This window comes from Diabrotica virgifera, chromosome 1 (genome assembly GCF_917563875.1).
Source record: "Diabrotica virgifera virgifera chromosome 1, PGI_DIABVI_V3a".
In the NCBI taxonomy this organism is placed as follows: domain Eukaryota; kingdom Metazoa; phylum Arthropoda; class Insecta; order Coleoptera; family Chrysomelidae; genus Diabrotica; species Diabrotica virgifera.
The window spans coordinates 264,063,947-264,077,635 of record NC_065443.1 but is presented as its reverse complement, the minus strand read 5'-3'; the positions used below and the strand labels follow the sequence as shown (position 1 = coordinate 264,077,635).

Here is a 13,689-nt window from a genome sequence, read left to right as displayed (position 1 = left end):
GTGATGTCATTAATAAAGATAAGGAAAAGTAGAGGACCCAATACTGAACCTTGTTGTGGTACCCCACATACAACATTTTTTAGACTAGAGTCTGTATCATTTGCTCTAACCAGTTGTTTCCTATTATCTAAGTAAGATTGAAACCAGTTCGAAGAAATACCTCGAATTCCATAGAAATATAGTTTTTTCTCAAAATGTCGTTATTTACACAATCAAAAGCTTTGGCATAATTACAAAAAACAGTGGCAGTGTGCAGATTATTGTTTAATGCTTGATAAACCTCATGTAGTACAGAAAACATGGCATCTGTGGTACATTTATTATTTAAAAAGCCAAACTGATTTTGTGATAAAATGTTGTTATCAACGAGAAAGGACATAAGTCGGGCTTTTATGAGTCTCTCAATAATTTTGGAGAGTACCGGTAGATAGGTCTATAATTGCAGGCATTAGATTTTTCACCACCCTTATGAAGAGAAATAATAATGGCCGTCTTAGGCACTCTGGAAATTTACCTTTCTCAAAAGAATCATTAATTAGAGAGATGAGGACTCTCAACACACTGTCTGGGAGATTTGAGACAATTTTTATGGATAGTCCATCGGTACTACAGGAAGATTTGCTTTTGATACTATTGATTGTTTGGATCAGTTCAGATTTATCAACCGGTATTATAAATAATGAATTCGAGACCTTTCTTGAATTAGGGCGACAGGAGATGGGATCTTGTTGTGACACAATAGTTGATGTTATAGTTTTACTCACATTTACAAAGTATTCATTTATATTTTCTGGGTCTGGAAGGGCAAATGTTTGAGCTGTGTGAGTTTTATTTTGAAAATCGTTTATGGACCAAGTTCCTTTTTTAACACTTTTAGAGCTTCTCAGACGATTTTGATAGCACAATTTTTTAGCTAATTTTATAAGTTTTAAATAGATTGCCCTGTAGTTGGTGATATATTCAGTAACAGAGATGTTGGTAGTAAATTTCCTGATGTACAGAAGGCAATAGTAAACGCGCCAAAGACTCACAAAGAGTTGTAACGCCATTGATGATAATGATGATTTTCAAAACGCCGCACTGGAGCAAGAAATTAGTAACATTCAGTTTGACTTTAGAGACATAATGGGTATAAGAGAGGCCTTGTTTGCCCTTAACGTATTGGCGCAAAGGTGTATGGATATTAACCAACCTTTTTATATATGTTTACTTGATTCCAACAAGACATTTGATAAAGTCCTACGTACTCTCTCCTACAGCTACTTCAAGATAAAAATCAAGATATGAAATGATATTAGAATAATGTCAAACCTGTACTTTAATCTAGTTGCCTCTGTAACGATTGGCAACGAACTATCAGAAGAAATAGTAATATAAAAATAGGTAAGAGGGAAAAGAAACGAGTGGATCCGTAACAAAACAAAAGTGAAATGTCTCAACCTAAGTAGCAAACCCTACAGCAGAAGGATGAAAGATGAACTAAGACGATTATACCTTGGAGATCGTGGAACCACAAACTAAAAAGGAGAAGGCCACAGGTGCGATGGTCAGATGACCGGTAGAAATACACTGGGTTAAAATGGATGCAAATTGCCCAAAATAGGGAAACACGGAAGAAGGAAGAGGAGGCCTATATCCAAAGATGGATGTTTAGGGCTGATTAGGTAGATAGATAGAAGCAGGGATTCATACTTTCTCTGCAACTCTTGAACCTATATTCAGAGGAGGTAGTTCAAAAAGGAGAATCTATAAATAAAATATAAATAACATTAGATAACCGATGATAAGTTAGTAATCGCAGAATCGATTGAAGAATTTTTGGTCCTGATAAATAATATTGAAGACAGTAGCGAAGAGGCCGGAGTTACTTTAAATATAAAAAGACGCAATTCATGACCATACACAACAACCGTTATGGATTAGGGACGAACTCGTTCAAAAGGTGGACAGATATACATACTTAAAAATAATCGTAACCGAAAACAACTATTATACACAGGTGATCAAATCACGTATTGGGACCGTCCAAGTTCGGAAGAGCAACACCTGGTTTCATATAGTCCGTCCGCTATAACTTTTCCCATGCGGTACGATTCATTTTCAATCAAATTAAGTCAAAACATAAGTTGAAACGACGCGTCGATGTGTATATACATGTTGTATGCTGTATACTATATTATACTGCACACATCGGCGTACGTTTCACTTTCTGTTTTGACTTAATTTGATTGAAAATGAATCGTACCGCATGGGAAAAGTTATAGCGGACGGACTATAACTCAGCAACATTTTTAGCACTTTTAATTATATTGCCCAATTATATTGGTCCTGGTTACTGGACAATTGTCAAGACCATAGTCCAAAAAAATAATAAGAAGAAAAAGTAAGATTCAGGTTATGTAATTAAAACGTCAACATTGTAGGTATGTAGTAAATAAAATTAATTATTAATTCCAGGACACTCGAATGTTAAAGGGAACATGGTGGTTGAAAAACTAGCTAATATAGGTAGAACCTTAAATGTAGCTGATGGTATCACTCTTCACTATTCCAACTTTCTACCAGACATCATCGGTGGAAGCAAGAATGGCAGGGGAAAAATCGAAATAATTCATTTTACTCTAAAATTGTAGGTCAGATAGATAAACTCCCCTGGTACCACAATTTTGCACACCAAGAGAGAAGACATATAACCACCATTATTAGAATGAGGACAGGTCATTGTGCTACTCCGATTCATTGTGCTATTCAGGATAGGAGTAAAAGACAACCCATAGTGTGACTGTGTTGGGTCCTTAAATCATCTGATTTTTGAGTGCCCTATAAATATGTCACCCAGTTTTGACCTATATAAAGAATTAGCTAAAACGAATATCCCTACTCCCATTGAAATTTGCCTACTGATGTCCAACCTTAATCCCTGTAGGATTAACCTGTTGCTTAAATTCCTTAACTTAGCCAAATTTAACTTATAAATATCAATTAATCAATTCCCAACTTTGAATTAAAAAAAAATAAATATTAGACCTCAAAACGATGAAAGTTTTAACCCTTATGTTATAATATTGTCTTACCTGTAGGGACTCTCTGTCCCTATAAGAAGATGTTCCTGCTAATAAATATTTAAAAAAATTGAGGCTTTAGCATATATATTTGGAAATATTCGATTGCCCAGAGCAATACAAGAGTATTTCCCTGGTGTAAGCTGGGCGAATTATCGCGAGGGATATAACTCAATAAAAGAAGAACAAAATACAATTAACTAAATTCGCTTGAATATTTGCATATCATATCAATATTGTCGAGCAACATATGTATAATTTTTACAATTTATAACACAGCATTTGCGAAATTCCATTTTCTAAAATGACAGAAATATACGTCAATTTGACAATATGAAATATTTAAGAAATATGTTAGAAAGTTGCAAGATTTCTCCGCGACTCGCGCACTATCGTTTCTTGTATCCCCTCCAAGTACTTGCACACGTCGAATAGGAAAGCCCGTTCCTATTCCTGGCTGATAATTAGCCCGAATTCTATGACGTTGCAATTAAATTCGGTTTCAAAGATTTACAAATAAAATTTGCTTATGTATTTTTACTTTCGCTAAAAAGAAAAAATAACATTTATAGAAATTCCAAACCTCCAAAATACACACCTCTCCTATGTAAATCTCCCTTTGACACATCAACTCTATAAATTCCATGCAGAAAACCAACGCCAGATCGTCTTTCCGCTTTGCTAATTTTACAACGAATGCTAATTCCCGACGAGAGCAGCATATGCCTACGAAGAAGAATCCCTCTTGCTCTTCTCTCGTCCTTCACCTCCTTGCCATTCGCTTTAATTCGTTCTCCAGAAGGACGAAACACCACGAGACAAATTCAAATTGAAAATTGTCACATTTCGGTCGCCTCAAGAATTCCGAATTCCTCGACTGTTCTCATAAAATTCGAATCCGCATCGAACAGTGACTACCAATGAAAGGGAAAGCCGAATTTCCTTAGGAAAAGGGTTTTCGTGACTGAGAGGGTTGTCGCCGCAGACAGTGGGGGTGCAACAATCGAACGCGAAGGGAAAAAATTAAATACACTATTACAATAATAAAACATTACTAAAATGCTTTATAAAAGGTATCATCATCATCATCAGTGGCGTTACAGCTCTTTATGAGCCAAAGCCTTCTTCAGAACAATCCTCCATTCGCCCCTGTCTCTGGCATTCTTTAAGTTGTCTTGGTACCTAAGTCTCGGTCTTCCTCTTGCTCGTTGTCATATCGGCCCTCTTCGGTCAAAAACTTTTCTGACTATGGCATCTTCCTCTCGCCTGATTACATGACCTATCCATCTAAGGCGTGCTACCTTAATGAATTTTACAACGTCAGGTTCTCCAAATCTTCTATACAACTCAAAGTTGTAACGCCTGCGCCACAAACCTTGTTCTTTTATGCCACCATATATTCGTTTTAGAATTTTTCGCTCAAAACGTTTGAGCAGTTCTTGGTCATTCTGAGTAAGTGACCAAGTTTCTGAGCCATATGTTAGCACTGGTCTTATTAGTGTTTTGTAGACAGTCAATTTAATTTTTCTAGGTATTTTTGAGGCCATCTGTTTTCTTAAGTCATAGTAGCACCAAGTAGCACTTAGTGGCGAGCACTATTCTTCTTTTAAGTTCTCCACTGACATTGTTATCTTTAGTTAGCAGCGAGCCTAAGTATATAAAGGTGTCGACACCTTCTAGTTGTAGGTCGTCAATTATATTATTATTCTTGTAGGTGTCGGGTTGCTTGACCTAGTGCCACACATATATTTGGTCTTTTGAACATTTATATTTAGCCCCATTCTCTGTGCAAATGCTCTTAACGACCGAAATGCTTCAGTCAGAGGTTCTTTAGATCTACCTATGATGTTTATGTCATCTGCGTATCCGACAATTTGTACTGGTTTGTTAAAGATAGTACCATTCGTATTAATTTGGGATTCTTGTATTATTTTTTCTAATGCCAGGTTAAATAAGAGACACGATAGTCCATCACCCGGTCTTAGTCTATTTTTGCAATGGAATTGCCTTGAGAAATCGTTCTGGATCTTTACCACGCTCTCTGCTCCTGTGAGCGTAAGTTCAGTTAATTGGACAAGATGAAGCGGTATTTTAAATTCTACCATAATAAGTAGAAGTTTATAGTATTTTTACTACAAAAGCGATATTACGTAGGTCAAAATTTTTGACGTAAGAGAACTGTCAAAACATTAGAATGTGACTTTTCATTATTGCCATGTTTATTATAAACATGGCAATAATGAAAAATCACATTCTAATGTTTTGACAGTTCTCTTACGTCAAACATTTTGACCTACGTAATATCGCTTTTGTAGTAAAAATACTATACCTCTATTATCTGAGTCGTATGCGGCTTTGAAGTCCACGAATATGTGGTGGGTGTCGACGCCGAACTCTAGGGTTTTTTCAAGGATCTGCCTCACTGTAAATATCTGGTCCGTTGTTGATTTATTAGGATGGAAACCGCACTGATATCCTCCTACCATTTCTTCAGCGTAGGGGAGAAGGAGAAGTCTTTTGTACACTACGTTGGACAACGCTTTATATGCCATATTGAGTAGAGTGATGCCTCTATAATTATCACACACCATCATGTCTCCCTTTTTGTGTAGAGGACACAATACACCCAACTTCCAGTATGTGGGTGTTTCTTTCTGTTGCCAAATTGCAGTTATCAGTTTATGCATGTGTTTCAAGAGGGTGTCGCTGCCGTTTTTGAAGAGTTCAGCAGGGAGATTATCCGAACCAGGGGATTTGTTATTTTTAAGTGTTAAGATGGCTTCTCTAATTTCTTCTTCGGTGGGGAGTGGCTGCCGATCATTTTCATTAATTTGCAGCATGGGATCCTCCATCTCGCCATCTTCATATTTGCCACTAAGCAGTTCTTCAAAATGTTGCGCCCATCTGTTTAGTATCTATTCCTTGTTACTAATTATAGAGCCGTCCCTATCTTATAGAGTCTCTTATATGCTTCATTTTTTTGTTGTAATATGTCTACACTCTTCGTCGAACCAATTCTCCTTTTTTCTGGTCTTGATAGGTTTTAATACAGTGTCAGCCGCTGTGTGCATGGCTTCTTTACATTTAGTCCTTCTTCAGGTTCCTTCCCCTATCGGAGGTTGGAAATCATCGAACCACTCTCTCAAATTTCTTAGCCAGGATATTTTGCGTCGTCCTGGGTTTCTCTTCCCTTGTATCTTCCCTTGCATAAGTAACCTAAGTAATACGTACCTCTCGCCCCTCATTATATGACCCAGATATTGAATCTTTCTAATTTTAACAGTTTTTATGACTTCATATTCTTTCTTCATTCTTTGTAACACCTCTATATTAGTTACTTTTTCAGTCCACGATATTCTGTGGATTCTCCTGTAGCACCACATCTCAAAGGAGTTTAATTTTTTGATTTCAGACTGTTTTATTGTCCACGCTTCCATGCCGTATAGTAAAGTAGAAAAAACGTAACAACGTAGTATTCTTGTGCGGATCTCTAGATTAAGGTTACGGTTGCAAAGTAAGTTCTTCAATTTTATGAACGTGTTTCTTGCCATTTCTATTCTAGATCTGATTTCTTTTGTTTGATCTCCATCTTCGGTTAGCCACGTTCCTAAATATTTATAGTCCAAGTAATGAAGCTTACAATAGAACAAAACCTCGCAGTTTTTACAGAATGGATCGATTTGCTTGAAAATTTGAGAATAAGTAGTGGATAGTCCAAGGATCAAAATCTATATGATGTCGAAAGGCGCTTTTACCATGGGGGTGGTTGCCACCCCATCTCGGGGGTGGTTGCCACCCCATCTCGGGGGTGGAAATTTTTTATTATATTTAGACCGGAAAAGTTGGTAAAAACATTTATTCTATCAAGAAATGTTCTATACATTTTTTTGATAAAATTAATAGTTTTCGATTTATTCGCTATCAAAAGTGTTAGTTTTATATCGAAAAAATCAATGTTTTTAATAAGTTTTCGGCTAATAACTCCAAAAGTTTTCGTTTCATCAAAACAACTTTGCTTAATAAAAATGTACCTTTTGAAAAAATAAACAAATTCGGTTTTCTAATTTTTCGTAAAACCAATAGTAATCGAGCTATACTTTTTATATGTTAGCTCTTCTTCGTCAAATGCTAAATTTTGTAGATTCAAAGTCAAACGACGGGAAAACTATGCATTTTTCGAAGATAACTTGTTGAAACTAATTTAAAGCATTTAAAAATATCTATCTGTAGAAATAAAAAAAGTCTCTAGCTCAAAAGTTAAGTGACTTATAATGAAAAGAATGTCAGTCCTTATTTTTTCAGCAAAAAATTTATCGGAAACAATCCCCTTATCACCAGCCTAATTAAAATTAGTCATTGACCCTATTTGGTCTTCTTTACTTATGTATTATTAATAGGTTCTAGAAGTTTGACCGGCTTAAAATTATTAGTTTTTAATAAAATGGAGTTAAAAGCTATTAACTAATTTTTGTAGTTTGGTAAAAAATGACTTTTTTCTTCGGAATAGAAAGATTAGCATCAGAGATACGAAAAAATGTTTAAATATGAAATTGTAGGTTATTTAATTCTTAAGAAACTAGTTTGCAAAAATTTTTTCTACCGCAAAAGTTAAGTGAGCTATTTACAATTAAAACTTGTAATAACATGCAAAAGCCACCTTTACCAACCCATTCAAAGTCACCTCTTTTTGAGACTGAGGATAATAAAAGGATTTAATATTAATAGCCCTATAGCTCTCATAAAAACCTATAAAATTCTTTACCACCAAACTTTCTAAAATAAAAAATAAAAAAGTTACGGTTAAAAAATCAATATATTTTTTTGAAAAAAAAAAGAGAAATCCAATTGGAAGCATAATAATGTAAGTTAACGGTGTTTTAAGTCATTGGCCTTATTCATTCTTCTTTACTTATTTATTATTAATAGATTCTAGAAATTTGATTGGCTTACAATAATTAATTTTTAAAAAACTGGAATTAAAAACGAATAACGAATTTTTGTAGTTTAGTAAAAAATCCGATTTTCTTCAAAATAGAAAGATTAGGTAACATCAGAATGTTTAAATAGGAAATTGTAGATTATTTCATTTCCAAGAACATGGTGTGGAAAAAATTTGTCTGCGGCACAAATTGAGTGAATTGTAAATGAGTACCTATACCGAAAAACATTGATTTCTTAGATATAAAACTAACACTTTCGATAGCGAATAAATCGAAAACTATTAATTTTATCAAAAAAATGTATGGAACATGTTTTGCTTAGAATGAATGTTTTTATCAACTTTTGCGGTCAAAATATAATAAAAAATTTCCACCCCAGAGATGTGGTGGCAACCACCCCCATGGTAAAAGCGCCTTTCAACATAATATAGATTTTGATCCTTGGACTATCCACTACTTATTCTTAAATTTTCAAGCAAATTGATCCATTCTGTAAAAATTGCGAGGTGAAAAGCTTCAGTTCCTGAACTATTATACAGTGCTAGTCAAAAGTCCGAACCCCCCCTCGTATCTTTTGAACGGTTATACCTATAATAGTGAAATTTAGAGGGAGGAAATAAACGGACGTAAGCTTCTTAACTAGTCATGACAGGTGACGTAATAGTGACAGATGACGTTACAGAGCCACTGTGACCGATAATTTTAAATGGGACCTTATGGCAAGTGATACCTCGTTTGAAAGGTATTGAAAATACCGATTCAGTCATACTAATTTTGTTTGAGTTTAAGCTAATTTTGATGAACAAATAAAATAAATATAAAATTGTAGTTTCGCATTTAATTAAAAAAAATTCAAAATTCTGCCTATGATTACTTGTCAAACAGGTTGACGTTGACGTAAAAACTACTAGAGAATTAAAAAACGTCAACTTTTTTGACAAAAAATGCATAAGCGGACATTTGAATTTTTATTAATTAAATTCGAAACTACAATATTATATTTATTTAATTTATTCACCAAAATCAAAATCAACCTAAACCCAAAAAAATTAGTATGACTGAATAGGTATTTTAAATACCTTTCAAACGAGATATCACTTGCCATAAGGTCCTATTTAAAATTATCGGTCACAGTGGCTCTGTAACGTCATCTGTCACGATTACGTCATCTGTCATAACTAGTTAAGAAGCTTACGTCCGTTTATTTCCTCCCTCCAAATCTCACTATTGTAGGTATAACCGTTCAAAAGATACGAGGGGGGGTACGGACTTTTGACTAGCACTGTATGTTGTTACTCTTTCGATCGTTGTCGTTAGTCCAATGCTCTTCTATACTTAAATTTTCACCGATGTTTGGTAATGTTTCGTCTAAGATTTTCATGTAATTAGCTCTAGCAGTTTCAGCTTTATAAAATGTATATTTTATTAAAATTCCTAAAAAGGGTTACATCACAGAACGTTTTTGGAATAACAGTTCCAACATCAGTGTTTTTTTCAGATTAAAGGACATGCTTGAGCCACCAAGGTATGTAGGTAACACCGTTTAGACCTTAAATATTGTTTACATTCTTGTATTAAAATTAAAGTGATGTTCCTGTGGTGCCTGATGTTCTATTAGCCTTGCGACATCTAATATTGGACATAGGCCTTCCCTTCGCTCCTCCATCTTTCTGTATCCTGAGCCATGTGCATTCATTTTGAGCTTGCTTGGTGTTTTAGGTCATCCACCCATCTCATCTGTGGTCTTCCTCTCTTTCGTTTATATGTCCATGGTCTCCACTCTGTAATAATTTTATTCCGTCTTTCGTCTTTTTGTCTAATCGTATGACCGGCGAATTTCCATTTTAGTTTAGCTGTTTGACGAGTAGCATCTTTAACTTTTGTAATATTTCTTACCCAGGAATTCCTTTTTCTATCTGACAGTCTTACGTTGATCATTTGCCTGATGTTAAATCCAGGAATAATTTAAACATTACTTTAAATTGAATACAGTAATGTAAACATTTTATAATTATATAAGGTCTAAAGGGTTTTCAGCCCCATAAGTATCTTGATGGCTCAAGTATGTCCTTTAACCTGTAAAAAGCTCTGATGATGGAATTGCTATTAAAAAAACGTTCTGTGATGTAGGAAAAGGGTGGGAAAATTTTCTTTATTAAAAAATTTAATAAATAAAAATAAAATTCCTATCCTTGTGGGCTATCCAATGAAGTCAACTTTACTAAGTAATAACACATTTACTTAACACACACACTACACAATACTCATTACGAATTACGTGGCTAAAGGTTACCAAGGCCAACAATATAAAAAATAAAAAAACCTTTTTTACATTAATTTTTCACATTTTCGTACACTTTGTTTACAAATTGCAGGAGAAGCAGTATTCAATGCTTCTTGCCACATTTCCAAAACTGCTTCCTCACTGTAACTGTTACGTTCAATAAAGTTATCGTAGTAAGTTTTGCATATTCCCCACATACATTTATCGTGTTCAACGGGATTGAATCCACAATGGTAAGAAGGCAGTCTTCACATATATTATGCCAAAACTATGTATAATCTGGTCAGCTATAAATATTTCTGATTTTTCATCCCTTTTGGTTAACTGTAGTAACTCAGGGTTAAAGGAATCCTGAAGAAATGAAATATTTTCATTCGTTAACCATTATCCGAAACTATAACAGATATAAATATGGTTCATGTAAACTTGGAAGCAGTTTTTCTTTTTTCAACCATTTCACAAACAACATCTCCGTAATCATGTTATCGAGGGTTATTGTGCAAGATGCACACAAGTGCATCAAAATTATCGATAATTTTGCTTTAAAACGTATTGCCTAAAAACTACTGTTCATTTTCATATTTTGGCGAAAGAGCCCGACTCCGAAGGAGGAGGTACTTTCGTACCTACTTCTTATGGAGTAGTACTTTAGAGGAGAAGTACTTTCGTACTTCTTATGCTACAGAAGAGTGGACCGTTGGCTGTTAAGTGTCTAACGGTAATCCAAAACAGTCGCCAATTTGTGAAATATACTTTACTTTTGAATCTTAACAATGTTCTAGGTTACGCTATATATTTTGTACTATAAAAAAGTTAAACCTAATTCTGTATGTTTGGTTTTACTGTATATTAATATATATTTTGTTTTTTTCAGAGAGCACCTTCTTGGTGAAGCTGTCGAAAGGATCACGTGGCCTCGGTCTAAGCGTGACTGGCGGTGTAGACAGCACGGGTTCCTGGCCCGGCTTAATAAGAATCAAAAGACTGTTCCCTCATCAGCCTGCTTCGTCATGCGGCCTACTCACCGTCGGAGATCTCCTACTCGAAGCTAATGGTATTACACTTACTGGACTTACGAATTACGTAAGTACTTCTTCTTCTTTAAGTGTCGTCTCCCAATCGGAGATTGGATATCATCATCACTATCATTACTCTATCTACCTCCGCTCTGAAGAGATCTATAGAACTGCATTTAAACCTGTTCCTTAAAATTTTCACCATGACACTCTCCTTCCTATACTCCTTCCTCTTATGTTTCCCTGCATTATCAGTCTTAGCATTTCATATCGCTGTTCCCTCAATACGAGTCCCAGATATTGTAACTTTCTTATTTTTATTATACAGAGAGGGGCTAAATTATGGAATAAATTCATTTTCTCTGAATTGGACGATTTTTGAGATAAATCCCAAAACAGATCGATTTTTATTTTTAAATTATAATTTTTTGCCATATATATCATATTAGTGACGTCATTCATCTCGACGTGATGACGCAATAGATGACTTTTTTAAATAGGAATAGGTGTCGTGTGGTAGCTCATTTGAAAGGTTGTTCAATTCTCTATTCAGTAATATAAACATTAACATCATTATTTACACAGGGTGACCAAAAAAATAATTTTGGAATTAAATTAATTGACGCAAAAGAAGAATGTAATTTATTTAACTCAAAATACATTTTACTGCTGTCAGACAATAAAGAAAATGTTTATTTGCAAAATTAACGATGCTTTTCGTTTAAATTAATTGTTCAAAGTGTCAAAAGGCAAGTGGGAGGCCGTTTGACATTTAATTTAAGCGAAAATAAATGTTTATTCGTGAAATAAACATTCTTTTCTATTTTCTGACATCAGTAAAATGTATTTGAGTTAAATAAATTATATCCATTCTCATAGGCGTAACCCGGGGGGTTATAACCCCCCCCCCCCATTTGGATGTACTTTGAGCTCTATACCCTTAACACCATTACTATTCCATACCCCCCAAAGACCATCAAGTAGTTGTAACCCCCCCTTTAGGATCATCCTGGTTACACCTCTGTCCATTTTTCTTTTTGCGTCAATTTATTTTAAAAATCATTTTTTGACTACCCTGAATAATGTTAATGTTTATATTACTGAATAGAGAAATAAAAAGCCTTTCAAATGAGCTACCACACGACCCCCATTCCCATTTTAAAAAAAATCATCGATTACGTCATCACGCCCAGATGGACGACATCACTAATATGATGTATGTATCAAAATAATATAATTTAAAAATAAAAATCGACCTGTTTCGGGATTTATCTCCAAAATGTCCCATTCTAGAGAAAATGAATTTATTCCATAATTTTGCTCCTCACTCCTCACTATATGTGCTATTTCGTTTTCTTTCCCAAAGATATTTTTTTTTTAGTAACTCATATCTTTAAGAGGCTACATCAGCGTGTCGTCAATATTAATTCGAGAGATAGTAGCCGCACCGTTTTTCGAAAGTTCTGCGAACCTATGGCAACAGTCGTCGGCAGTACGTGATACTATCAAAGACGAAGGCACAAATATTTTGATAAATATACATTGTGATGACGGTGACTATAGTCTGGTTCTTACGGGGCGCAACGATGCCGGTTCGCAGTCTCGCATGCCAGTTCGCGGCCTCGGTTTATAAGCAGTATGCGCTAGCGAAGTGGACCGGGCTAAATTCTTGTATTTTAAAGCCGCCTCTGGTGCCCGTACCTATTATGTGGCAACACGGCTCCTTTACTTCTCATTTGAAAAGCATTGCCGTATACAAGCTGTACCGAGTGAACACTATATTTCACTATGTTGCCAAATCAGTCAGTTAAGTTCGATTTCTTGTTATAGATCAGTGGTTCCCAACCTTCTATGTCTGGCGGCCCACCTTCCAAATTTTTTTTCATATTCGCGACCCATCCCTTGCCCATGATAATACGCTATTTTTTATTCTGTACGCCACTCAGCTACCGTAAGAGCCACGCCGCGACCCACCGGAAATCTGTCCGCGACCCACTAGTGGGTCGCGACAGACCGGTTGGGAAACGCTGTTATAGATAATCGATTTTAGTAGTTCCAATGTGACACAAAATCTAGGTATGAAATAAAAAAGTTTATGTCAGGATAAATTTTGTGTGTATTTTTTGTTCTTCTTGATGCCGGTACAGACTCGTTTTGTAATATTTTTGAAGATATTCTTCTTTAGCGGCGAATCGATTGAGGGTAAAATTTGATTGATCCGCGCGCATATATTGTATAATATTAGTTTTTATTGATGTGTGGACAGAAATAAAATCAAATTTATAATTATAGTGACTTTTTAAATAGTTTTGAAAAGCCGCAGGTACGTAATTCTAAATGTTTCAGTTGGAAATACCTAATAGTTTCAATACCTATCTATTTGGAAA

The 13,689-nt window shown here is 35.1% G+C and overlaps 1 protein-coding gene across 2 annotated transcripts in view; it reads left to right on the top strand.

The window, feature by feature from the left end:
• The window catches only part of LOC114344785 (uncharacterized), an 834,291-nt gene that overhangs the window by 773,775 nt on the left and 46,827 nt on the right, over positions 1 to 13,689 (top strand). For both annotated transcript variants that reach the window (XM_028295620.2, XM_028295626.2), the window contains exon 12: positions 11,161 to 11,369. In XM_028295620.2, coding sequence (XP_028151421.2) covers positions 11,161 to 11,369 — 209 coding nt within the window. The remainder of the gene's footprint in view (positions 1 to 11,160; positions 11,370 to 13,689) is intronic.